General features: G+C 37.7%; 1 protein-coding gene across 1 annotated transcript in view; it reads right to left on the minus strand.

Annotated features, from left to right (window-relative positions):
- Window positions 1-366: 366 nt before the first annotated feature.
- The window catches only part of LOC123251231 (APAF1 interacting protein), a 32,079-nt gene continuing 6,872 nt past the window's right edge, over window positions 367-25,573 (minus strand). Inside the window, exons 2-7 of the mRNA XM_044680439.1 lie at window positions 19,806-19,906; window positions 12,238-12,286; window positions 10,047-10,164; window positions 8,912-9,047; window positions 3,663-3,830; window positions 367-791 (exon numbers count right to left, since the gene is read on the minus strand). Of these exons, the coding sequence (XP_044536374.1) occupies window positions 692-791; window positions 3,663-3,830; window positions 8,912-9,047; window positions 10,047-10,164; window positions 12,238-12,286; window positions 19,806-19,906 (672 nt within the window). The 3' untranslated portion in view covers window positions 367-691. The remainder of the gene's footprint in view (window positions 792-3,662; window positions 3,831-8,911; window positions 9,048-10,046; window positions 10,165-12,237; window positions 12,287-19,805; window positions 19,907-25,573) is intronic.

The raw sequence follows: 25,573 nt of genomic DNA on the forward strand, positions 1-25,573 counted from the left end.
CTGGCAAAGACCATGAAGGTGGCCATTTCCCTAGACTCTAGAGTCTGTGGAGGGAAGTGATGGTTAGTTAAAAGGTGGTCAGGGAGAGGTTGTCTAGAAGGGTTGCTATTTATAAACAGTCTATTAGTTTCTATTCCTTAAAAACTAAGGGGAGCTATGGCTGTCTATAACAAAGTGATGATGAGAAAAACAGCACCATCATTTTACATGAAAAAAAAAAATTCTTCCATAATTAAATGGAAGTTAGGATTACTGGTAAAAACAAGAAAAACACACAAGCAAAAAAATGATTAACTTCTGTTAATATTTTTATGAGAAAGAAAACCCTGACAATACATTTGATGACCACATGCAGCTCTGGTCGCTGAGTGCTTGTTTGAAGGATGTGAGATGGAAGAAGAGGTAAACAAAGAGAACCAAAACCTTATTTGATTACATTTTTATTCCCTTTCTTGCTAGTGTATAACATATCGTAAAACATATGTAAAGAAATAATCATCATTTACTGAATGAAGCAGAGAAAAAAATATTATACTCCATGAGTATCATGTGATGACATATTAATAACAAAATATATCCAATAAAAACACATAATTAATTTACAAAAATAGTCCAGAAGGCCTCCTTGTCTTCTTTTTGAATTCCTGATTGAGTGTTTTAGCTCGGTCCCTGGATAATATTAAATCCTGGGTTATAAAATTCCATTTTCTCCAGTTGGATGCTGTGTTGGGTCCAGCCCTACCTTTTTCATTGATACAGCAATATCAAACAAGTAGTCATAACATTCACACCTGTAAGAGAAAAAGATGAAAAGAGGGAGCTTGAGGGATCTGGAGAAACTAAGTGCTACAGACCTATACGTGTGGATCTCCTCTTGGCCCCTAGAATTTACCAGGGTTTGCCTAGACTTGTTTATTTTCTTTCTTTTTTTTTTTTTTAATACATCGTTTTCTTCTGATAGTTGGGCAGTACTTGGTCCCTACATGTGAAACAGAAACAAGTGTTATGGGACCAGTCTGTGTATCACTGGTCACTGTGGTCATCATGCCCTACTGGCCCCCCTTCTGGTGATCTCTTGTCCACAGTTTCTGGGCAAGGTGTTAAACTCAAAGGAAAGCAGATCTCCATGGGCAGTATAATGTAGAATACCATCAATTAACATTATGTTGAATTAACTTTTTTATTTGTTAAACATTTCCAAATTACATTTTAATCTGATTTGGACTGCCCTTGGGAGTTTTGCAGTAGTCAGTAGACCTTGAGTTTGAGTCTTTTGTTCAGGCTGTTGTTGAGGTCATACCTGAAGCCTTGTGAGCTTGGTAGGACTTGTCAGAGCTTGCACATTTCTGGCAGAGCCCCCAAACCCAAGGTTTCTGCCATGCTATTTCAATGGGGACACTTAAGCAGGGCAGACACAGATGAGGAACAGGGTGGCCAGAGAAAGGCCTCCATCACTCTACATGGATCCTTGATAGACTGATGGAAAGGTATGGATAAAAAAGTCACATGATGGAGGCATGAAGGGTTTAAGATCATGAAGGGCAGGGATTGTATGGGTGATGGGAGCTTCAAAAGACCAGCAAATACCTGCTGGTATGCTGCCTATCTGGACGAGAAATATGGCAAAGGGAATGCAGATTTAAACAAGTTCAGATAGGAATTCTCCATTCCTTGATTTTTTCTTCTTTTCAAAATGTCTCTCTGATCCATTCCCACTCTGCCTCTCCACCTTCCAATTCCTTTCAGCAGTGAGGACAAATCAGGGATCAGAGATGAGATGAAGAATGTTGGAAATTCAGTTTGTTTCCATTTCCCCCAACAATGTATAGTTAAATGTCTTCGAGCTTTAAAATTTCCTCCCCACAAAAACAACAACAAAAACCAAAAGACCCCAAAGAAACCTTCCCTGGCTCCTAAGGTAATTAAAAATATATTGCAAATTTTTCAGAATCACTTTTTTTTTTAAACCTTTACTTTCTGTCTTAAAATAAATATGGTGTGTTGGTTCCAAGGCAGAAGAGTGGGAAGGGCTAGGCAATGGGGGTCAAGTGACTTGCCCAGGGTCGCACAGTAAGGAAGTGTCTCTAGGTCTGGCTCTCAAGTCACTGAGCCACCTAGCTGCCCCCAAGAATCACTTGGTTTCTTTGAGGGAGGTGTTTGCTTTTTTTATGATACCTCATTAAGACAAGGAAGTGACAAATACAAGTCTTGGTAGGTCCTAAGATCAAAAGTGACTTTAGGAAAAAGTTCCAAAGAAGCAATGACGATCTCACCATCACCATCATTCTATCATCTGAATATCAGGCTTTATTTTGAGAAGATCATCATCATGAGGTTGGTCATGGTCCTTTGCAGATTTGGGACTACTGCAACTTACAAAGTTTATCTATTAAACAATGATCCAAAACCATCCCAAAGGATTCATGACAAAAAAGGCCATCTGCTTCCGCAGAGATTTGAGGGAGTCTGAATCCAGACAAAAGAATGTTTCTTCACTCTTTCCTAATTTTTTCTGTTCAAGTTGCCTTCCACAAATGGGTTTATATGGAAAAATGTTTACATAATTGGACATGTAAAATCTATGCAGATTGCTTACCATCTCAACAGGGATGGGTGAAGAGAGAGAATTCAAGACTCAATACTCTGAAAAATGTTGGCCACTTTTTACAAGTAATTGGGGAAAGAATTTTTAATAATTAAAAAAAGTGATCATCTACCAAGATGAAAAGGGATCATGATCAGGCAATGAAAGGAGGACCTAATCACACACCAATGGAATTAGAGATCTTTGGAAGTATTATGTGAAAGATATCATTTTGGGAAAATGTGCATAAACCCATATTAGGTGTTTCTCACAAGAAAAAACAAGTGCTACCTTCCAAATGTTTTGTAATTTTTGCTATTAATAAATGTGGCAAATCTGACAATTTTTGATTAATAAAAGGCAACCGCCTAAGACTAATGAACTACTTAAAATATTGAACATAAAATTCATCACCCACATATGCTGTAATATGGAACTACTATTTTCATGTAAGGTTCCATTAATCTTTTCTTGAAGCCTTTTAGGTTGTTACTAAGGCTGAGTGTTCATATTAAGGCTCAAATCTGGAACTAGTTAAAGACATCACATAGATAAACTAGCTGATAAAAACCTAAACCCTGGGCAAATGACCAAAATACAAGAAAAAGATCTGTGTGATGGCATGAGCAATATGGAAATATGTATTGCATGACTGCACTGGTAAAACCTATATCAGACTATTTATCTCCTCAGGAGGGGGAGAAGGGGAGGGAGGGAAGGAAGAGAATCTGAACTGTAAAATGTCAGAAAACAATTGTCAAAAATTATTTCTACATGTAATTAAAAAAAAAGAAAAAAGAAAAAAAGCCAAGAGAAAAGATCGTGTCAGAAATGGATAGTTAAGCATAGAAGAATGGCTGGTGTAACTACTCTGACCTGGACTTAGAAATCAAATTTAAGTGCTTTATAGAGAGACTGAGAATTCACTTTACACATGAAATATAAAACATTTGTTCTTATTTCTCTTCTTAGTATACTCGTGTGTGTGTGTGTGTGTGTGTGTGTGTGTGTGTGTGTGTGTATATATTTTTTTTTGAAACTTGATGAGTTCCCCAAATTGTTTTTGATTTGTACTCACATGGTTTTAGCTTTTTCCCATGTTTCTCCCCAGACGTATACCCCATGGCGCCTGACTAACACAGCACAGGAATCAGGGTACTCATTCATTGCTCGAGCCATTCGTTCTTTAAGGTCTTTTTCCTCTGGTGTGTTCTCGATAATGGGGACAACTAACATATCATCATATCTACAAGAAGAAATAGACAATTTTTTTCTTATTTGAAACAAGTCATATTCACTAAGAAAAATTCGAATAGTATTTCCCAAGTTGTTTTAGTCAGAGAGATATTGAATTTTTGTCCTCAGAAAGTTTCTGCCAAACTCTCGTTAAGCAAGATGTTGCATGTTATTCTGTATATTTTGCACAAACATCTGTACCAAAATGGGCTTCAGATTTTGGCACTGGTCTAATTTTAAGTGTCAGAAACTTGTAAGAGTGTACCGCAACCCAACAAAGAAATCATCAAGATTATGCAAGTATTTTCCTTGAAGCACAGACAAGTACAGTATTTTAAAATGAAGACAGGAAATAATAAATCTGAGGATCAGAAGTATAAAAAAGGATTAGTGATGGAACTACTTATTAAGTAGAAATTTTGAGACAATACAAATTTTTTCCCTATCTTGAATGTTTGCAGGATCCAAGGAACCTTAGAAAGATAAACAAAAACATTTCTAAAATCAAGCTTGAATATAGCAGACACTTACGTTCAACGAAATAAGGAGGGGAAAAACCATCTTCTGGAGACAACCACAACATAGCAGTTTCCCTCTACCCTTTTACTGCAGCCTCAATAACATTCTTTAATTACTAAATACTTGTAGAATTTCTTGTTATTTTCATTCTATGAAAGATGTGTAAAACAATATAAAAAATAACTTTTACCAATGAAAAATCCACCCCAAAGGCCTCTGTTAATTAAAACATATTTGAATTTCAAAGAGCAGGAGAGGGACCCCAGAGGTCACCAAGTCCAATCTACGTAAAGCAGAAATCTCTTCTAAAATGACCTACATCCAGTTTGAAGACCTAAAGTGACAGGATGCTCACTACTTTATAAGATATTCTAATTTTCGACAGTTCTGATTGTTGGTAACTTTTATATTATATTGAGTCAAAATCTGCTTTCCTATAACTTCCACTTACTGCTCCAACAACCCTCCCCCACAGACTACAAGGAAAGTAGCTGAATTCACTTGTTTAGCTTTTGCCACCAGCAGGGGAAAATCTGGCCTCAGGTCCCACTAACCTAATTAATCAACAAAACAGAGAAGAAGCCCTCCCAGGGCTGAATAGCCCAAACCCAAAAATATGATCAGAGGATCAAAATTACAGCCAATTACAGGGGAGAAAGAAGGAAAAAACATGAGTAAACAACAGAAAAAGAAAAAAGAAACCACAATCGATAGCTTTTATCCAGAAATTGAACAATGTACACCTTCTGACTAAAGCATGAGTTTAGTCTGAGTGGCTGTCCAATGACCAAATACAATGCGGGCAGCCTCCCTTCTGAAGTTGGGGCTGCCCTTCACTTGACTTGAAGGGTCATCATTAATGAAGAGCTGGTTACAAAGTCAGGAAACGTGAAAGGAAGACATGCCTGTCCCAAAACCTCTGCTAATTTTGGTCCAAGAAACCCATGAGCTTACTTTGAAGAATATGCTGAACAATATCTGAATAATTTTATCCTGTCCTTCATGCAGAATTAAATCCCTGAATGGCACTGCACTGTGACACAATCACCAGCCCAGGTACTTCCAAAGAAACTGGGTAGTAGACAAAACTTAAAGGAAACCAAAGTAATCTACTGAATTTCCCCTTTCCTCACCTATGCTGCCCCTTTTATTCCATGGATTATCTTCAGATCCTCTTTACTTATAGGAATTAGAGCTTCCTATGGAATGTTCCCTCTTCTCTTCATCATCTTGATACTGTCCCTTTAGATGTCTTCTGATCTTTTTCTCCTACTGGCCTTGGCTCTAGTTCTCTCTTTATTGCTTATTTCTCCTAAATTCCATTTACTTCTTTACAGTCATCATCCTTTTTATGTGGAAGCACATGTATTATGTCCTTTCAAGGTCCCTTAAGATCAGGAAAGTACCTCACTTAACACACTTATGTAAGAGCAAAATGCTTAAATATCTTGGCTATTTCTAACTTTTATACTGATCACACTGCAATAATAATCTCACATTTATACGGGACTTTTAACTTCCTCGTGAAACAGGAGCTGACTGTGCCATAAAGCATTTATCTTATGAAGCTTATACCATAAGGAGAATATCATCTCTGCAATGTCAACAATAGTATAGTTTTGAACACATATATCTTACCAGTTCAAAGAAGGGATGAGTTATAGAGAGGCATGCCAGGGGGCTGGAAGATCACACACTCACACACAGAAATTTATTTGTTGATATGATAAATTCCTAAGTATCTGGGAATCCCTCTGCTCCCCACACTAGAGAAGACATCATTTGACAAAAAGTTATATGCATATATTAAACTATGTCTTGCTTGTTTATATTTGTCAGTTCTTTCTCTGGAGGTGGCCATACACAAGTCATTCTCTTCATATAATATTTCTGTTACAATGTTCTCTTGGTTCTTTGTGTTTCACAATATACAGGGATCCCTTCCATATTGAGGGGCATGGCACCCCTATTATCTGGAAAATCCGTGTAAAATTGTTTGGCCCTCTATACTTCATACCAAAGAAGTCTGATTCTCTCTCTCTCTCTCTCTCTCCCTCCTTCCTTCCCTTCTTCCTTCCTTCCTTTCCTTCCTTCCTTCCTTCCTTCCTTCCTTCCTTCCTTCCTTCCTTCCTTCCTTTCTTTCTTTCTTTCTTTCTTTCTTTCTTTCTTTCTTTCTTTCTTTCTTTCTTTCTTTCTTTCTTTCTTTCTTTCTTTCATCTTAGACTCAATACTGTGTATTGGTTCCAAGGCAGAAGAATGGTAAGGGCTAGGCAATGGGGGTCAAGTGACTTGCCCAGGGTCACACAGCTAGGAAGTGTCTGAGGCCAGATTTGAACCTAGCACCTCCTGTCTTTAGGCCTGGCTCTCAATGAACTGAGCCACCCAGCTGCCCCCTTCTTTTTCTTTTAAGGGGTATTTACAATACCCTATTGTAAAATTTAGATGAAGTATTTGGTCATTGAGTCTATATAGGTCAATGTTAAAATATCTCTAATTTCTAGCTTTTATGTGTCATCTGTTGGCTTTCATGTTCTTTTAGCAAACTTTAATTTTTTATTTATTTTGACTTTAAAAAAGAAATTGTGGATATTTGTGGTATTAAAATATAAAATATGTTGATATTATATAATACTATACAGATATCTTGTACATTTCTGAGTTTCTAAATTTTTTTCTGTGTCATCTGCTGGCCTTTGCATGTCTTCTGTTGCTTCTGTGAACTTCCCCAAATTCCCATTTAAATTTTTGTGCTGACTTATGATATAGTGAAACTGTGATGGGGAAAGCTGCAATGTACATGGGATACCTGTATTAAAAACATGTGGGAGAATGACTCACCTTGTCCAGTAGTTTGTCTCTGCCACTCATGGGAAGGGCCTAATACCTGCTAGTGTCCTATCCTAGGGCCCTGGTCCTGGCTTGATGTTTCTAAGGAAGAAAATGGGACCCCCCTCCCCACCCCCCCAATAGATCTTCTCATGCTGAACTCAGGCAACTTTTGCTTCAGCTAACGCCACTCAACTATAAATGGTATTGGGTGTGAGAAGTATGGACACAGAGGGTTTGGTGTTAACAATTTGCTTTGTGAATCTAGAAACTACTAAGGCCAATTGGAATAAAGAAATTAAGTCTGAAAAGGCTTTAGTAGTAACAAATGTAATCACTTGCCACTCGATGACCAGCTTGCATTGTTTATGTGTCCTGCTGTGGCTGATATTCAATGCTATTAGATGCAGTGACACTCCGTGCCTTGGTAGTTTTTTTTTTGTTGTTTTGTTTTGTTTTGTTTTTTGTGTGTGTGTGTGGGGGGGTGTCAGTGGGAGAAGAGGGGCAGGACAAACTTATGTGCAAGAGCAACTTAATGTGTCTTTCTTCTAGAAGGGCCATGCTGTTGCCAAAGGGCAGCATACAAGGATCAGGGTACAGCAGTCATAACAAATAAACCTTTCTACTATGGGCTGTGTGTCCTAGATTCAGAAAGCTAATTACAAGAAGGCTGGGCATTGGGTGAAGAACTTTTTGTTCACAGAAACTTATACTATCTATTCAAGCGAGGGGACCTGCTCTCAGTGTTCAGAGAAGGCATTCCCGCACCAGTGAAGTCACAGATCTTTCAAAGCACTGCAGTGTAAGCAGTACATTGTAAGCATACATTCAGTGTAAGCACTGAAATATCCTTCTAACAACCTCTACTGGAAAGATGACTGGTTTCGGAGTAGGAGGATCTAAGTTTGAGTCCTGGTCCTGCTATTTACCATTCCCTTTGTGATTTCTGACAAATCTCTTAGCCTCAGTTTCCTCATCTATAAAATGAGAGAGCTGGACTAGATGATCTCTAAGTTTCCTTCAAACTTAAAAATCCATGATCTTATGAATGATTTTGTAAATATAGGAATGCTATTGAAATGTTAACTTACTGAATGGAAAGAAATCTCCATCTGACTTAGTTACACTGAGAATGTATCTTCAGGAATTGGATAAATGACATATGTTTTAACCTACACAGTAAAATGTTTTATCACATTAAATAGTTATAATCTAATTTTAAAAGATACTACGTTGGATAATAGGAGATAGGGGTCTGAGTACCAGCTAATCTACAATTCACTGAGGGACCTGATGCAAGATACTTCTTTTAATTTTTCTTAATTTGTACAATGAAGGGATTAGGCTGGTTTGGAGGTTTATAACAGAGATTCATGGTCTGTCCTTCACCCTACCCCTTGATCTCCATGGGGGTGGTTCTGTTGATAGATTGGGGGGGGGGGTGGCATCTGTGAACTTGGACGGGAAAAAGTAAACAATTTAATATCATATTTATTTATAAAATAAACTTATTTACATCATATTAGTGATAAAGGTAGGTAACAAACTTTCTGAGAACCAGTACTTAGGTTTCCTTAGCTTGTGAAAATGGTCTTTTGACATAAAAAAAAGATAAAGAACCCCTGCTCTAGAAAATGATTAAATCCTCTCCCAGCTCAATGTTTCTATGTAAAACTTACAAATGACAAGTATTCTGCTTATTAAAGCGAAGAAGTACTTAATCTCCTACCCTGAAAAATGTAATACCTGTAATACCCTCCAGAGGTACATTTCTTGATTCCTTTTATCATCTCCTGATGTGTAATTTTAAATTCCCGTCCTGGAAAAAGAAGGGTGGCCATCACAGCAGCCTTAGAATGTGTATGGATCACTGCTCCTGCTCCTTAAAGCAAAATAAAAGATTTTTGGTGAAAAATAATTTTTGAAAAGTTATATTCTAAACCAACCATCAGTTTATATTTATACATAGTTTTCCCACCACCCCCTAGCATAGTGTACTTAAATGCTGAAGGTATAAGTTAGAGGAGAAAGATTTTTACAAATTAAATTCTGTCACCTTGAATGAAAAATGAAAAATTCTATCTTACCAAATAATTGCTCCAATAAAGTTTTTTGTTTGAAGTGCCACTATATTGAAGCAGAGAGGGGTAAGCTAACATATCCCGAAGACCTACTGTGTGTAGACCATAAATGGGTGTGGGAAAGGAGATAAAATGTGTGCAGGCTTTAACAAAAATAATTCACTTCCTTTAACCCAATAGTTGTTAGTTCATCAGCTAATGACTGTATCTAGTCCTATTCCTGATGCTATTCTAATTCTTATTCCTAAGCATAAAAATAGAAAATAGGCAAGAATGTTGTCCAAAAACGTCCAAAAGAAATATGTTCTTTCTATCCCATGATGATTGTACTAAACCATGTTATGAACGATTATCATTAGGGATGGAAAGGTGCTCTAATTATATATCTGCATTTTAAAATTATCCTCCAGGCGGAGCTTTCTCAGGTCTGTTGTTCACAGAAATCCATAACCAAAATCTGAGAGTCTATTTTAATTCACAAGTTTAAAAGCTGAAAAATGTTATTATTCCCTAAGTGTTGAAGCCATCACGAGGCTTAGAGCCCAACTCTTGTATGAAGGCTTCTAGGCAGAGCTGGCTGAATGACTGTCCCAAAGGAGGAGCGAAGCCTCCATTCTATTTCCAGATGAAGTCACTGCTCCCTAGAACAACCAGCTCAGAGGATCATTTGGATCTAAGCTTTTGCCCATAAAAGGTAAGGAGATTAAACTTGAAAAACATCATTTGAAAATTTATGCCTTCATACCTGAAGCCCAAATTACAGATCAATTAATTTTTGAGTCAAAGCATTTCCTACATACCTCTCATAGTGTAAGCATTCATAAACAGAGGCGTACACTGGCTTTTCTTTAAATTCTTATATGGTGGAGGTCCACTTATGTCCTGTTCATTTATGTCACAAACAAACATATCTTCAGGCTGTTGTAGAGGAAAAAAAAGACTTAAATTTTGTTGTTGTTGTTGTTTTCAGGGAGTATTTTTATAGGACTTGGAAGTAGTGACCATAGAGAATAAAAATAATCATGCTTCTGTTTTTTTCAAACTTAACTTCTGAATTTAGTCCACCCACCTCCCAGCCATAACCTATAAATTTAACCTGAAACCTACTCTTCCTTACCTACGAATCTCTATTTCAACTATGATGAACAAAAAAATCAGCTTTAGGAAATATTTACTGAAAATGGGGCAAAGCTGATATTTCAAAATTTCAATCTACTCTCTACCTTTGCAGTCCTACTGATATGAAGGTAGAGGCAAAGAGAAATGACAAATGTCTGAAATCTGGCTTGGGATCGATGATCCTAAACATTCAGAGAATGCACAAGGGGAGTCAGTAATCTCAGGTGAATGTGTGTTGAATTCCTGTTTTAGAAACTCAAAAGAAAACGAGGAAACATTCAAAATTTTTTTATTCCCTCACTAAAGGAGCTAGAAGAACTAGAGTCAAAGACTGACCATCTCATAGTGAGCCTTAGTGAGGCATATTTCATGTTGAGAAACTATTCCTTATGCTTTGAGCTATAAGTACACCATAGAATAAGCTGATTTTTTTCAGTTTTAATCTTTCTTTAGTTAGAACCTAGGACAACTACGAGTGTCCCCTTGATTAAAGTTTATTTTCTCATTTTTGCTTTGGCATGGATAAAAACTGATCCTAGATTGGATTGTCCTGGGTCATTGCATTGCTGCTAGTAGAAAAATCTATTGCATTTAATTGTGCCATAATGTATCAATCTCTGTGTACAATATTCTCTTGGTTCTGCTCCTTTTGCTCTGCATCAATAATTCCTGGAGGTCTTTCATTTTATTATTTTTAGTTTCTGCCCTAAGGTAATTTCTCCACCCCCCCCCCCCATTTCCTTTCCCCTAATCAAAGTTTATCTAACTATATTTCTTTAAGTATTTTGTAAAACAGATAATATTGACTTGCTGTTCACATGCAAATAATGAAATTTACTACATATTTAATAAATTCAACATAGCCTCTCTCTGTTGTTGATCTCCCTTCCCCAATTATTAAGGTGATTCCTGATCTGTTGTATGCACTTTCAATTTTATTGGTAACTTTTAAAAATATCATCATTATTTCCAAACACATCCTCTTCTTCCTCTATTATAAAGCAAGTCATTCCTAATGACAATGATTAAAAAGGGGGAACAATGATGTTCATCCTTTCTCCTCCTTGCAAAGAATATAAGTCTATGTTCTTAATTCTTTTCCAGAACCAAGCTTGGTCATTATAATTACACAACATTTAGTTTTGGCTTTTTTTGGTTATTCTTATTTCTCTTATTTCTTACTTCTGTGTATGTTTGTTTTCCTGGTTCTGCCCATTATTTTCTGCATCAGTCATATAGATCTTTTCATGCTTTTTAGAATTCTTCATATTTGTCACTTTTCATGGCGCAGAAGTCTATTCTATCACATACCATACACATTTGTTACCATACCATACAAGAGCTAATCTACTTTGCTTCTAGCTCATTTCTAACACACACAAAAAAAGGCTGCTAGGAATACTTTGGCATACAAATTCCTCATTCTTCAGATGAATAAATGGAAGTCGAGAGGCAAGGTCAGGACTTCATGATGGGGCCTCTGGGAGGTTATGTCAGTAGAACACAAGATGTGGTAGACTGTCAAACTAGAAACGGAATAAGCCTTTGCTCTGCCACATTGGTCTGGCGACAGAAAGCTAACTAAAGATGGCTAAGCTTAAAGAGGCTCATCACCAGACTGGCCACAGGGAGAAAAAAAAAATTTTTTTTGACTACAGCAACTCTCAAAGATCATTTGCCAAACTATATAGGGGTTATTACCTATGTCGGCTAAAATGAGTACTTAAACTGAAAAATCCATAGATATTTAAAATTTTAAGGTAATTTCTCTGTCTTAAAGTGATAAAACTCCATTGATTATTTCAGAAAACAACTCTAATTCTGTAGCAAAAAGTAGAGAGATCTGCAGTAAGAAGCATCCCTTTCTCTTACCTGAATCCGTTCTTTTTGCACTCCTGATGGAGCAATGTAGATTTCATTGCTGTAATATGAATCAGAAATTTACATGTAATTTCAACTTTTCCTTGTGTGTAGAGAACGTTTAGCTTTTCATAATCTTGACCTTTAATGTTCTTTATAGGTTGAAACTCCCTACATTGTTTGCATTGAGAAATAATAAGAAAGTAACCATTCTTTAGAAAAAATAATGTTAACTCATTTCACAATCTCAATCGTATAGTCAAGGCAATCTTGCATACTTGTTTAGAAGCATAAACAAATTTAACTTTCAAAGGTTAAATAAGTATTTTCTTATTTTATGTATATGCATGTGTGCATGAATACTTTTGCTAAGGTTTTTTAAAAGACTGTCTAGGGGGGCAGCTGGGTAGCTCAGTGGATTGAGAGCCAGGCCTAGAGATGGGAGGTCCTAGGTTCAAATCTGGCCTCAAACACTTCCCAGCTGTGTGACCCTGGGCAAGTCACTTGACCCCCATTGCCTACCCTTACCACTCTTCCACCTATAAGTCAATACACAGAAGTTAAGGGTTTTAAAAAATTAAAACAAACAAACAAACAAACAAAAAAGATAGTCTAAATCTCACATTTTAGGAATTCAGTGAGCAATCATCAGTGTGCTCAATAAAACTGATTCACATTTGAACATTTGGCAATAAATAGATTTCACTCACTCTCCTGTGTTTCCTTTAATTTTACTATGGAGAAAGCTTCAAGTGTAAAAACATGAAGTACAGAGACCTCTAGTGAAAGGTCTGCCAAATTACAGCTCTATTTCCTGCTTCCTGGAGAAAACACAACATTTTCCAGGAAAAACATGTTAATGCTTTGAATATGGAAGAACACTGGTTCTCTGTGCCAAGAATACCTAGAAAAAGCTCTGGGGCTAGCTGTGAGAGCCGCCTTATCAATGAAGTTATATTTAAGAGCTCCCATGGGAAGTAAGGTGGTTGTTCCAAATTCATCCCAAATCCTACCTGGAAGAGGCCTCTCACTATCCCTCTTATGTTCAGCATCTTCCCTCTGGGATGACCTGCAGCTGACATTTCATTTATCTTTTATGTATGAAAGATGTGGGCTTCTTGAGGCTGGGGCATTTTTACCCCTTTTTTTATATCCTTAGCCCTTAGTACTGCCCCTGACATATAGTAGGTACTTAATAAATGTTTATGGACCAGCTGGCTAGAGGACAAGGAAAACAGCGTTTTTCCCCCCCAAGAAGAATAAAAATTCAAAAGCAAATAAGCACACATTCTATGGGCAATATTTCACACATACGTAGTTTTTAATGTAGATGTTATTAAGTAATAAAAAGTACAAATTTGTTTAAAATATCTAATACTATAATTGCACGCGCACGTGTGTGTGTGTGTGTGTGTGTGTGTGTGTGTGTGTGTGTGTGTTGTATTAATTTTTTAAAGCTAATATGTTGGGGGCATCTAAGTGGCTCAATGGATTGAGATGGGAGGTCCTGGTTTCAAATTTGGTCTCAGACACTTCTGAGTTGTATGATCCTGGGCAAGTCACTTAATTCCCATTGCTTAGTCCTTACCATTCTTACCACTCTTGGAATCACTAAACAGTTAAGATTCTAAGACAGAAGGTAAAGATTTAAAAAAAAAATTATTTTTAATCTGGAAATTACTGTTGTAGAAAGATCACTCAATTTGGCATCAGAAGAACTGGGAGCAAATTCTTAGCAGCTATTTGACTTTGGGAAAATAACTTCCCCTCTTTGGGCCTCTGTTTTCTCTGTATAAAGAGGAAAGTGATCTCTACCTATGGTTCTGATTGCATTCTCTGATACAAGGAGGTGGCTCTTTTTTTTCCTTTTCTTCTGTCACTATTGCTAGCTCATTATTCTCTCTCAATCCAAACTCCAACCTGAATTTTTTGAAAAAAATAAAAAAAATAAATAAATAAAGGCCCTTGTAACAAGTTAGTAAAATTAAGCAAGAAGAATCCACACAGTTCTCATATGCAAAATCCTATCTCTTTCCGGACCATAAGGCTGTCATGTCTATGAGGAAGGAGGGAGCCCAGATCACCACTAGGGATCTGCAGGTGTGGTTGGCCACTGCTTTCATTAGATTTCTTAACTTTTTCTACCTTGATTCTCTCTGCAATATTGTTGTTTCTATGTAAATTGTTCTCTTGGTTCTTCTTCACTCTGAATCAGTTCATACAAATCATCCCTGGATTCTCTAAGATCATTGTCAACTCTTAAATATTTCATTTAACATCACAATTTCTTCAGTCATTCCATAATTAGTAGGCACTCCCTTGGTTTCTTATTTTTATACATGTGGATACTTTTCTTTTAATCTTTTTGGGGTATAAATCTAGCAATGGTTTTTCTGTACCATGTCAGAAGGCACCACTGGTTGTTGACATTTTGCATATATTTCCAAACTGCCCAGCAGAATCACTTGACCATTCCATAGCTCCATTAATAGTGCATCAGTGTATTTGCCCTTCCAATCTTTTTAAAAATTGTCATTGTCGGGGGCAGCTGGGTAGCTCAGTGGATTGAGAGTCAGGCCTAGGGATGGGTGGTCCTAGGTTCAAATCCGGCCTCAGCCACTTCCCAGCTGTGTGACCCTGGGCAAGTCACTTGACCCCCATTGCCCACCCTTGCCACTCTTCCACCTAGGAGCCAATACACAGAAGTTAAGGGTTTAAAAAAAAATTGTCATTGTCCTTCCCAGTCATCTTTGCCAATCTGACGGGTGTGAGGGCCAGGTGTACTGAAGCAGCTCACAGAAGCTTAGGAAAAGTGATTGTTAAATGGTCATGATGAGTATTTATATCTTGGAATCATTAAATGCTATAAGTCAGGGTTTTATCTTTTTTTTTTTTGGTTAATAATTCTTAAGAAAATGATGGAGAAAATATTAATGATGCAGATTAAAGTTAAAAGTGCATCGTGGGTACCTTTTTCCCCCTGGCTAGGCAGTTGTTAGTATTTACCAGCACATCCCTAATGTGAGGTAAATCTGAGTTGCTGAGTTTCTTATTTCTCTTGTTATCACTGATTTGGAGGACTTCTCCATATGGCTGCTGATAGCCTAGATTTCATCCTTCAAAAGTGAACTGTTCATTTATAATTCCATCAATTTGGTGTATATCTTGGATATCTAGCTTTTCTGAGAAATGTTAAATATTATGGGACTTTAACTGATATTTGTGTCTGATTTCAGAAGGAGGGACTGCTAATGATCAGTGCGAAGGAGCACAAGATCAAGAATCAATGGCAAGATAGAGGACCTGTGTCAGGGGAATTAAGGGGAAGTGGCTATTCAGCAAGTCCTGAGCTTGGACTTCCCTATTTTTCTGCTTTTAAGATATGAGACTAAAATATGTTTCTCTTTGGCTTGCTATCCCTATGATTGAAGTAGAAATCAGACCAGGAGATCATATTTCCTTTTCCTCAGACTTTTGTCCCTTCTTTCTTCTTTAGTATGGCAATTTTCTATAGTTATGGCTGATGGTGGGTAACTTCGATATTGCCGTACTTGTCTTGCACGTTTGAAGAATATGTTACCTTGATTAGACCTTGATGGTCTTCCTATGATTTTAATTTTTACTTATATTTATATACATATGTGATTTTAGTATTTTTTTACATTATTTTTCTCTCCCCTCTTGTTTTTGGGAGAGTTAATTCATATACCTTATAGCTTAGCCATGCATCCTGTGTCAGTTCTACTACTGTTGGTGTATATACTCCTGAGGAGGGGATTATGTAATTACCATAAAAATCTAAAGTCTAAGATTTTTTAAAGCAATTTTAGGAAAAGAAAATCACCAGTACCCTGGACCGGGAAAGCAGATCTTCCAGAGAAGATGCTGTAAGGATGCTTTCAGAAATCAAATACTACATTAGGAAATTTGGAGTGAACTTTTTGATACTGAACTGAGCAGGGGAGGGAGTTGAGCCCTCCATTTATTCTGATTATAAACATTTATGTCAAAAAAGGGGAATGCCCCCTCAATAGCTCTTTGTCAATGTGCTTATCAATCATTTTTCATTTTCCCCTTCTCTTTCTTTTTATTCCCCAAATTGTAGTAACTCCCTCCATGAAATGTACAATATCTTTTGTGGTTCTTATACTACCTGGTGAGAAAATCCTAAATGTATAGATTCCATATGTGGAATGATTTACTGGGGAGACTGATATGTTAATCTCCTGGAGAACCAAGAGTGGGGAGACTGGTTTCCCCAAAATGGGGGGGGGGATGTTGTGTGAGGTAAATATTTAGGGCAGGGGTTGGCAACCTTTTTGGCCGTGAGAGCCATAAACGCCACATTTTTTAAAATGTAATTTCGTGAGAGCCGTCCAGTGCTCACAGTGCGCTCCTGTAACAGTGCCTGAAAAAAATGGATTTTATGGCTCCTGCAGAAAGAGCCATATCTGGCCCTCAAAAGAGCTAGATATGGCTTGAGAGCCATACGTTGCCGACCCCTGATTTAGGGGATCTCCATCCCTCCACACTCCAGTGACCCTGTATAATAGGAAGGAGTTGGCATGCAGATGTCCTGGAATGAGGGTGCCACAGAGGGATAGCTGTTGGCCAATGGAAGGGTCCAGGTGGAGGAGCTATAGTTTGAAAAGCCCACAAAGTAATGCAAATTCTTAGTATGATTCTGTGTATTCAAGTGATTCAGTAGATGGAATCTGACATTACTGCTGCTCTCTCTCATATATGGAAAGTTGTCTATATACTTACACACTTCATGATATTCAAAGATTAGCTAAACAGCTTTAAAAAGACAATTTCCCACAAAGAAAGACACCATGTAAAAATACAAAGATGGCCATATTTTATTTTTAGGAAGAACCATTGGCCATGTGTTGGGGAAAACATCAAACCTAAAGTGTAGTTTTCCCTCTGTGCAATAAGATACTACCAAAAAAAGTTATGAATTCGTGAGTATCATTTTCCACTGTTTATCTTCTCTAGTGCCAACTCCTCAATACACAATACAGCAGGCAGGGTAACAGAAGTCTAAAACCATAATCTGTTTATACTCAGAGGCTTCTCTTTTCATGTATTTTCTGAGCATTTAATAGTCCCTATTAACCCTTTCATTCTTAAACTAGCTCGGTCACTGATTTAGTGCCTGCTATCATTTCAATAAATGTATCTTCAGGTCACTTTGAGTGATTCTCAAGTAGCTGCTGTGACAGTGTAAAAGGCTACTTACTTTATGAGGCACAAAGGATGCTGTAATACAAAGATGATTACATTTGAGACAAAGAACCTGTTTTTGAATCCTGGTTCTACTTCCAGGTGTCTCTAGACACTCTTCTTCCCTGGGCCTGGTTCCCTATTTGTGAGAAGGAGTGAAATGAAAGGCCCCTTCTGACTCTCAAATTTGACGGCTAACCATGTGCACTTGGCAGGCTGGCTTTTACGTGGTTCCCTCTGCTCTTCTGGCACTCCCTTTACTGTTCATTCTCTTCTGGAACCTTATGTTCAATAGCCCCTTTCCTGCTGTTTCCAAAAACACAGTATACAGCAGTCACACTCAGGGACTTTTTGCTTTGAGAAGTTTCTGAACTGCTAATGTTTATCATATGATAGGAAAGAGCCTCAGCTTTCTTTCTGAAGGAAGGAAATACCTTGGAATGTATTTTTTAAACTTAGAGAAATCAATAAATTATATAAGTTCTAAGGTTGGGTAAGTCGGTCAACATGGTGCTATTGTACTGTTGGTTAGTGTCATTTTATTTCAAACACAAAATTAGGCTATTGGTTCAAGTCCAGTTTTTTCCCTCACAAAATAATACTGGATTGAATTGAAAAATATCAATCTTGGCAGCTTTGGGGTTCGTGGCAAGGTGAATATCAAATGTCGGCAAACATCAACACTGCCCCATAAGCCTGAGTTCTTCTAACAGAGTAAAATGGGAGATTCATTTCCTATTGTGACCTCTAGGGGGAGATGTAGAACCATTAACCACTCCAATAAGGCAAGGCCCAGCCTCAGGCACACAGGGTTGACCAAAGTCATTAAAGGGGCTCGGATTTGAAAACCTCCTTTAGTAGGAGTCTGTGAGAGTTCACTGGCCCTGGCATTCTGGAAAAAAATAAGCAAGGCAGAGGCATCAGCTGGTAGGGAGCAAATTCTTTTTTTTTTCTTTTAAATAAAACCTTTACTTTTCTCTCAGTATCGATTCTAAGACAGAAGCTCAGCAAGGACTAGGCAATTAGGGTTACGTGACTTGCCCAGGGTCACACAGGTAGGAAGTGGCAGAGGCCAAATCTGAAGCCAGCTTTTCCCAACTCCAGGCCTTGTGCTCTATCTACTGTCCTACTTAGCGGCCTAATAAATTTTATAACAGATCCAGAAAGCTTACTTGCTAACAACTGTGGCTGTGCCTCAGGTGTATCTGGGCATCTCCTTCCAAGTCCGTGTGAAGAGGCTGCCTTTAATGGATTTTAGTAAAAGAAATGTATCAGTAGGCAAATTCAAAGCAGATTTCCAGACACACAGGAACTTTGAAAAAACAACTGCTGCTACATGGCCTGGGAAGAGGCCAGCCTATTAGAATGGAGGCCGAGCCACAGGTGTGCCCTGGATTCACTTAAAACAACAGGCGTCATCAGGCAACAACCTTTTACTGATGGGGGACTGCGGGGAGGTGGGCAGAGACTCAGACACCTCAGAGAAAGGGGGGTGATTTGGGGGAGGGGCTCCTCACAGTACGGAAGAGAGCCACCTCACACATACCCAGGAAGATGTGCTTCCAAAAGGAGGGCGAGGTCAGTGTCCAGTCACCAAGAGGTCAGTAAGAATGACCAAGAAAAGACCACTGACTCGAGCAATCATCAGATCACCAGCGTTAGGCAGTGAAGTACTAACTGTCACAGGTAGTTGTGGAGGGAATAGGAAGTAAGGCTATAGAGGCAATGGTAGCGTAGACAGCTAAAGCATGGCACCTTGAGGGAAAAACAGGGTCAAGAGAACTCTTGAGAAGCCAGACTGAGGTGGAAGCTATCAGAGGCCTCGTCTAAATTCTAAACCTGATAACAAAATTCTTCTATAATATTCTCTAGTCTGTGGTTATCTATGTAAGATGGGAAACTCACTACCTTAAATGGCTATCCAAACAATTCTTAAAATTTAAGAGCCTTGAATTTTATAAAACTTTTCTTATATTGGTCAGAAATGCATATTTTCTCAATATTGGGCAGAAACTTAGCTTTATTTTCTCATCCCTACAGTGCTTAGTAGTGCCTTGAATGTAAGAGGCATTCCATAAATGTCTGTAGGAAAAGTTAACTTTATTCCACTTTGGTTGAGGATTAAAGACTGAGGTGTCATTCTTGATGGGAAACTGTCAGACAGAGAGCATCCTTGGAAATTTAAATCAGCATCTTTTGTACTCTGTGCTCCTTTTGTTTGGGCATTCTTTCTTTCTTCTGTGGAGCCACATGTGCAAAGCATATAGGCTCAGCTGGAAATGAGACTGGTGGGTGCTTTGTGAAATATGTATATGGCTAGATCTCAAAAATGAAGCTAGTCAGGAACTTACCCATGCTTCAAGCTAATTCCTCCTCCAGTGCCAGTGACCCAGCCCAAATGGTAAAACTGTTTGCAGAGCTCTGGAATAAGATTTCTTGGATGATTCTTGTCCTTAAATGAAGAGTTAAGAAGGGGAAATTCTCTTTATAATCATTTCATCATTTAGAAAATCGCGTCTGTTTAATTGTATAGTTAAAAGGAAATGTATTTTTAACAAAAGTTTTAGAAACCTAAATGTCAGTAATGTATCAGTAAAAGTAACAAAACTGATCAAAGCAAAATTGATTCAGATAATACATTTTCCTAAGAGGGGAGAAGTAGGCAGATAACAGGTTGCTGATAAATTTATAATACTATGAGAAAAGTTTAAAAGTGAAAATAGAAGACTGAAACATAGAATCTCTTTTTTTAAACCCTTACCTTCCATCTTAGAATCAACCAATACTGTATATTGGTTCCAAGACAGAAGAGTGGTATGGGCTAGGCAATGGGGGTTAAGTGACTTGCCCAGGGTCACAAAGCTAGGAAGTGGCTGAGACAGATTTGAACCTAGGACCTCCCTTCTCTAGGCCTGGCTCTCCATCCTATAAGCCATTCAGCTGCCCCCTAAAACAGAATCTTGAGTTAAGAGGAGCCTTGAAGCTCATCTTGCTTAATCTTTGTTTAATTTTCTCTAAAACATTCATTTTGTGAACTACTTAAAACTGAAAATAACAGTTACTTAAAAAAAATTAAAACACAAACCATGCTGTAATACTACAGCTAAATGTATTTGCTTTCCAGCCTATTTAAATGTATGATAGTGAATTTCTGCAGAAATGGCTTGCTCATCTTTTTTCAAATTACCGAAGACTAATTCACCTTTAATTAGATTGAAAATAATTCCATGTGCTTTGGAATTAATGATGCTAGATAACCATGAAACATAGGCTTTGAAAATCCAATGATGTTTTATATCCCTGAACAAACTGATGGAGAAAAAAAAATGAAAGTTTCATTAGCATCTCCAGTTCCTACTAGTTAGACAGTGGGAGGATAAATTCTAAGTAAAGCTTTCAACCAACATCCGGCCCTATTGCAATAGAGCACTATTACAGAACCCCAATTTCAAAACACAATGGGAGGAGATGAAACTCTAAAAATGTTTGCGAATACATAGTAATCTACTTACTGTCAAAACAATAACAACAGCTGACATTTACACAGAACAAACAAAACACTTCTCTCAAAATAAGCCATGAAGTAATACTGCCAGTAATTATGAATCCTATTTTACAGAAGGAAACATGGAAGTTGAGAAGCCAAATGACTTGTCCAGGGTCATCATGCCCCTGAATGTCAATGCCAGGTTTCTAAATCCAGTACTCTTTTCATAACATGCTGCCTTGCTACCACATCAAGACTTGTCCTGCATGGTAAGAATGTTCCAACACACACACACACACACACACACACACACACACACACACACACACACACGCACACATCTGAGGCTGCGAAAAATACTTGATAATAATTGCAAAACTTAAAATTCTGCTAACCTCCAAATCAATTTTTCACACAATGGCCTCTGCCAATATTATTTTCTCCTTTCAGGGTAAAAACCAACATGACATCCTTAATAGTTGCAATAACAAAGTTATAATTGAACGAGGATCTTCAAACAGATGATGGGGTATTGACTTCTCTGGTGGCATCATTTTTGCTTTTCCTTCCACTCCCATCTTTTCGGCTTTCTTTTATGTGTGTCTAGTCTTCCTCCATTAGACTATAAGCTCCTTGATGGCAGGGGCATTTTCTTTTTTGGAATTTTGTATGCCCAGCACTTCACCAATGTCTGACCTATAGCTGCTGTTGTTCGTCCTTCATGTTTTTTTTTAAACCCTTACCTTCTGCTTTAAGATCAGTACTGTGTATTGAAGAGTGGTAAGGATAGGCAATGGGGGTTAAGAGACTTGCTCAGGGTCACACAGCTAGGAAGTATCTGAGAGCAGATTTGAACCCAGGACCTCCCTTCTCTAGGCCTGACTCTCTATTCACTGAGCCACCTAGCTGCCCCCTTATTCATTTTGGGGACTGATGACATCACAGGGTGATGATTTGACTTGTGTGTGAGTTTGATTTAAATGAGGCAGAGAGGATGATCTGGGAGCCTTCCATGTTTGACCAAGCTCTAAGTGCTCCATAGCATCTGCTTCAGCTACCTTCAAGGTCATTGAAAACTGTTCTCATCTGTCCCTTTGCTGGGGGAAGTCTTCACATGCTTGGGGTAAACACTCCCCCTAAAACACAAACAGGTTTGTGGCCCTTTGGCTATTCTCAACATGGTTTAGCCCAGTGATCACTACATCTGGATGTGGGGGCATTGTGATTAGGGAATTGCTTAAGGCAGTGATGGGCAAACTACCGCCTGGATCTGGCCCCTAGGGAATAGTTTGCCCATCTACTGGCATGTGTCTGCTGCACATGCTACAGCTTCTTGCAGCCACAGGTGAGAGCTGTCAGGTGTCAGGAGGACACCAAAGGTCGATGAAGAGCCCTAAAAGGGACTGGGGTGTATTGGTGTTCGAGGAGCACTAGTACCTCTAGCCTGGCATACAGTAGGTACTTAGTGAAAAATGAACTCCAGAGAGATAATATGGTTGACATGGTGACTGTCATTTCAGATTCCTGGATATAACTTTTACAAAAATTGTACTGGAACTTGGTAATTTGTCTAGTTTACTTCCATGATGTTTTGGAGCAAAATTCCTCTCTCTCTCTCTCTCTCTCTCTCTCTCTCTCTCTCTCTCTCTCTCTCTCACACACACACACACACACACACACACAGAGAAAAGAAAACATCTTTTAGAAGTGCTTTATAAGAAAAAAATTTTAAAAGAAGTACTTTATAATGAAATTCCACTTGTAGTCATCCCAAGAAACAATGAACTATTCAGACAAATAAATGTCCTTTATCAGTAAAAGTTAACAGACTGATTTTTATGATTGCTTAAATAAGTTGTACACCTCAAATTAATTAAAATGTAAAATTAGAGAAAATGGGAGAGTATAAACTTTTAAAAGCTGTTAAATTACCCAATTAATATATAAACGAGAAATTAATGGATAAAAATTCCTGAATTATTGTTAATTACAACTAAAATATATTGGCTCCTTATATAATATTGTGAAGAGTGAATCAAACTGTTTGTCTATCAACCAGTGACTTTTAAGTTAATTCAATCAAAAACTTAAGTAACCCTACTTAGTACCTTAACAGTCACTAAGTATGAGAGTTCACAAGTCACTTGCTAGAGTGGGTGACAACTCCAGAAAACCACTTCTCCCTCCCACCCCTATCTCCTACCTCCCCCTCCCCCCAGCAGTGCTAGGCAAATTGAAACACTGTGAACAGTTCCTGTAAAGTAGGGAAGGAACAGGAAGTGATGTGGGAAAAGGACTATAAAAAGTAGTGAACTTCCTGTCCAAGGGGCCTTTCCTTGAGGCTTCTCTTTTAGATTTCTTCTTTGGAGTCTCTGCTTCTTGGATCTTCTCCTTTGTACTTCTTTGGAGGACAGCTCCTTGGGGCTTTTGGACTTCAACTTGGAGCTTTGGGCCTTTTGACTGGAGTTTTCAGCTTTGGGACTTTGACTTTTGGCTTTGAAGCTTCTTGGAGTTGAGACTTTCTTGTTGGGTTCACTGCTGCCTTGGTGAGCTTAGCGCACGAGGGTTTTTCTGCATTGGGACCCTGCTTGGATCCTGGCTTGCTGGTGAGTGACTATGATTCCTATGTGGAGATTGGAATTCTGTCGGAAGCAAGCCTCATTTCACCAGATCAGCCTTTAGGGTAGGCTAGGCAGTCGCCTTACCTCTTTCCCTTCCACATTTCCCTCTTTTTACTAATATTCCAATTAAACACAATTGTTAAAACCTGTTAATAGTTTTCCTGACTTAAGGAATAATAATCAACCACCACTTTTTTTATAACTCTCTTATTTAGTCAGAATCCCAATTTAACCATTATAATATCTAGTTGACATTATCTATATTCCATGTAATTTGCAGTACTTTTAGGAATAAAATATTCTAATTATATAGTAAATGTGCATTAAATTGGCAGAATTCTGTAATTTCAAAATCTGTGAAAACTACCAATTTGCATAGCAAGTTAAAAACTCTGTTCTTCCTTTCATTTTTAAAAATCCTTTCAATTATAGCAATTAGCAGATATCAGACAATACAGAAATAACTGAAAATGCAGCTGTGTTGCTGAATTTTGACTCAGATCATTCACACCATGAAATTACATTTTCCAAGGAAAATAGTCACTGAACAGAAGGATCCAATACAAAGATGGCTGGTAAAAATGTAGTCTTTTCAATTCTTCAAATTACTAGGTATACAAAAAAAAATATGAAAAGACAAACATAACGGATGTCAGATGATCTTAATTTTAGTCTTTCCTGGTTCTAACACTATGGTAATGTTATAAAGAAAGGGTTCTTAGGGTTATAAGGAAAGGGTTCTGGGAACATTTCTTGCTTTTCTTTTTTTTTAATATTCTGATGACCACACTTCAATATATTTTCTTTCATAATCCTATGGATTTTATGCATTAAAAACAATAATTTGAGAGGTTTATATAGGTTTCATTGACTACCACAAAATGTTCTTAACACAAAAAGTCCCTCATTGTTCTAAATCAATGATCCATAAATCCTATTGACCTTTAGTTTAATTATATGGAAAACAGACCTAATACTGGTTCTCTCTTCTTTTTTTATTATTCCTTTGCTCATCAAATGTGTTATATGAGAAAACCTTTGAAAACTGTAAAGCACTGCAAAACATAAGATATCATTTATTCCCAATCAACTGTTATGAATATTTTTATCTTTCAGGTCCCAAAGTCTTGAAATATTATGAGAATTTTTATTTGATAAAGTTCTTCCTTTTCCCTAGATTCTCATTTCTAAACACCAAATTCTCTTAATTCTAGCTTCAAGAACCCTTCCCAATTCAGTTTTAAGTTGCCTTTCTAGTGTTCTGTTCCCCAACTTCCCTGCATGAACTCTGGTTCAGCCATACTGGCTGTAAATATTGACATGGTCCTGGAACATTATTTGTGTTTCCTGCCTCTTTAGCTTTGCTAATAATGATGCCCCTATTAAGAATACACTTGTCAAAATCAAAGTCCTGCCTCTTCTTCAAAATTCCACTCACCGTGTACCTCCTACCTTAACCTTCACCAATGATATCAGCTAGAAACGAATGCAACCCTTTTCATCCATATAGCTCTCATTTGGCATTTATTACACATTTACCTTATTATTGTGGTATCATCAATTCTCATTTATTTAAAATCTTCTATAATGGATATTAGTGATGCAAGAGTAAGACATGGTTTCTCCACCATGATTTACATATCTTCCTCAAAAATTACATAAACTCCTGGACAGAAGGCATAATTTCTTTTACTACCTAGTACCTCAGTGTATCTATCAGTTCAATAGCTGTTGGGGAGCTCCTCAGAGAAATATGGGTCTCCATCAGGATCCACTGTGTCAATGTAAATGGCAAAGCCTTACATTGACCCCTATTGTCTGAAAATCAGGCCACAGGATGGACGGATACCCAATCAGACCCCTCTGTGTGACTCTCTTCTGATCAACATTTTTTATTGTTAAAATTACTACAATCTATATTTTTAGGATAGCCTCAAGTTTTGTAGTATAGATATAAAATTTCTTTATAGAGGTCCATTTATAGAATTCCCATTTTGGATTTCTCCTTAAT

The sequence above is a fragment of the Gracilinanus agilis genome, chromosome 6 (genome assembly GCF_016433145.1).
Source record: "Gracilinanus agilis isolate LMUSP501 chromosome 6, AgileGrace, whole genome shotgun sequence".
Classification (NCBI taxonomy): Eukaryota; Metazoa; Chordata; class Mammalia; order Didelphimorphia; family Didelphidae; genus Gracilinanus; species Gracilinanus agilis.